The sequence below is a fragment of the Humulus lupulus genome, chromosome 4 (genome assembly GCF_963169125.1).
Source record: "Humulus lupulus chromosome 4, drHumLupu1.1, whole genome shotgun sequence".
Classification (NCBI taxonomy): domain Eukaryota; kingdom Viridiplantae; phylum Streptophyta; class Magnoliopsida; order Rosales; family Cannabaceae; genus Humulus; species Humulus lupulus.
The window spans coordinates 72,892,011-72,893,613 of record NC_084796.1 but is presented as its reverse complement, the minus strand read 5'-3'; the positions used below and the strand labels follow the sequence as shown (position 1 = coordinate 72,893,613).

The 1,603-nt window shown below is 41.0% G+C and overlaps 1 protein-coding gene across 1 annotated transcript; it reads right to left on the bottom strand.

The window, feature by feature from the left end:
* Positions 1–831: 831 nt before the first annotated feature.
* On the bottom strand, positions 832–1,281 carry LOC133832283 (uncharacterized). The gene has a single exon (XM_062262649.1). It carries the CDS (start codon positions 1,279–1,281, stop codon positions 832–834), a length of 450 nt encoding a protein of 149 aa, XP_062118633.1.
* Positions 1,282–1,603: the final 322 nt, after the last annotated feature.

Here is a 1,603-nt window from a genome sequence, read left to right as displayed (position 1 = left end):
CCTTGGATATTGGTATTGTTTTTGGTGCAAGTTTGATCACAAATTCGATTTCTCTATTAGAAGGTAAACCTTGTAAGTCCTCGAGAAACACCTCTGGGAACTCACAAACGATGTGAACATTCTCAAGTTTCAGCTCAGTCTCTGTAGACTTCTCCACAACATTTGCCAAAAATGTTGTACACCCATGTTGCATCATGTTTCGAGATTCTAATGTAGATATGACAGGTGTGCAAATTCCCGTTAATTCTCCCTTAAAAGAAAAGAGTTCCCCTTCCTCAGATATGAACTCTGCTGTCTTTCTCCGACCGTCCATCGTTGTTCCATATTTGGCGAACTAGTCCATGCAAAGTATAACATCATAATTTGGTATGTCTAACTGTATGAGGTTTGTTGGGCACTCTCTTCCCTCAACTACTATGGAAGCTGACTATAACTACCTAATTGACGACATAATGTCTCATGATGGTAACATGGTACTAAAAATATGTTCAAACAGTTTACAAGGCAATCCCAGTTTATCAATTATATTTATAGCAACATAAAGTGAGTCTCCCTAGAATTAATGAGGACTCTACATAACATACTAGAAATAGGAAGCAGACCTCTGATGACGATATTAGTATTGGCTACTACCTTTTGAGTCAAAGAAAAGAAAATAGCTGGCACTAGACTGCCATTGTTGCCTTGCTTCGCTCTTGCTATGCACCATGAGCAATCCATCTTCAGATAGCCTGCCTGACCGCACTTGTAACACTTGTTGGTGCCTTCTTGATAGTCTCCTGGATGTCGGCATGAGCATTTAGGACAACTGGGGTACTCAACTTTGTGGTTCTAGTGGGTTCTACGGTTATGACCATTGTTGTGATTGTTATGGTTGTTGTGGTGGTTACGGTTGTTATGATTGATGTCATTTGGGGCTAGGGGACTAGGTCTCTTGTCATTGCCATTGCTCTGTCCCTCATGAGCCTTCCTCTTATTATTTTCATGGAAGCCATTGTTTTTGTTGGCCGTCCTTCTTGCAGCACTATCCTTCCATATGCGATCTTCTAAGTATTCTACATCAAGAGCTTTATCCAAAATCTCAGCGTAACTAACCACTTCAGCATTGTTCATCCTTAAATCCCTAGCAATCACGGGCTTTATTCCTTTCACAAACCTTTGAATTTGTATGGCCTCAGTTTGTACTATTTCAAGTGCAAACCTTGCCAACCTATCAAACTTCTGGGTATATTCGATGATAGAAAGGCCTCCCTTAATCAAGGTCACAAATTCATCAACCATGGTTGTTAATACAGCTGCACTGTAATACTTTTTGCTCAGCACTTGAACAAAATCTGCCAGGTCATAGTGTGTAGGTCACGGGTCTGCTTCACGACATCCCACCATATCCTTGTATCCATTTTATGTAGGTGAACTACACACGAACCCTCTGATGGTCATTCAACTATATGTAGTCAAAGATAGCATCTACTGACTTCAACCAATCTTTCACCACCATAGGGGTTGGCTTTCCCTTCGAAGTTAGGTGGAGATTGCTTCCTAAAGAGTTCTTAGACTGGCTCAAAATCGTAGGCCATTGGCAATTGTGCAAGTGGTGGTACTA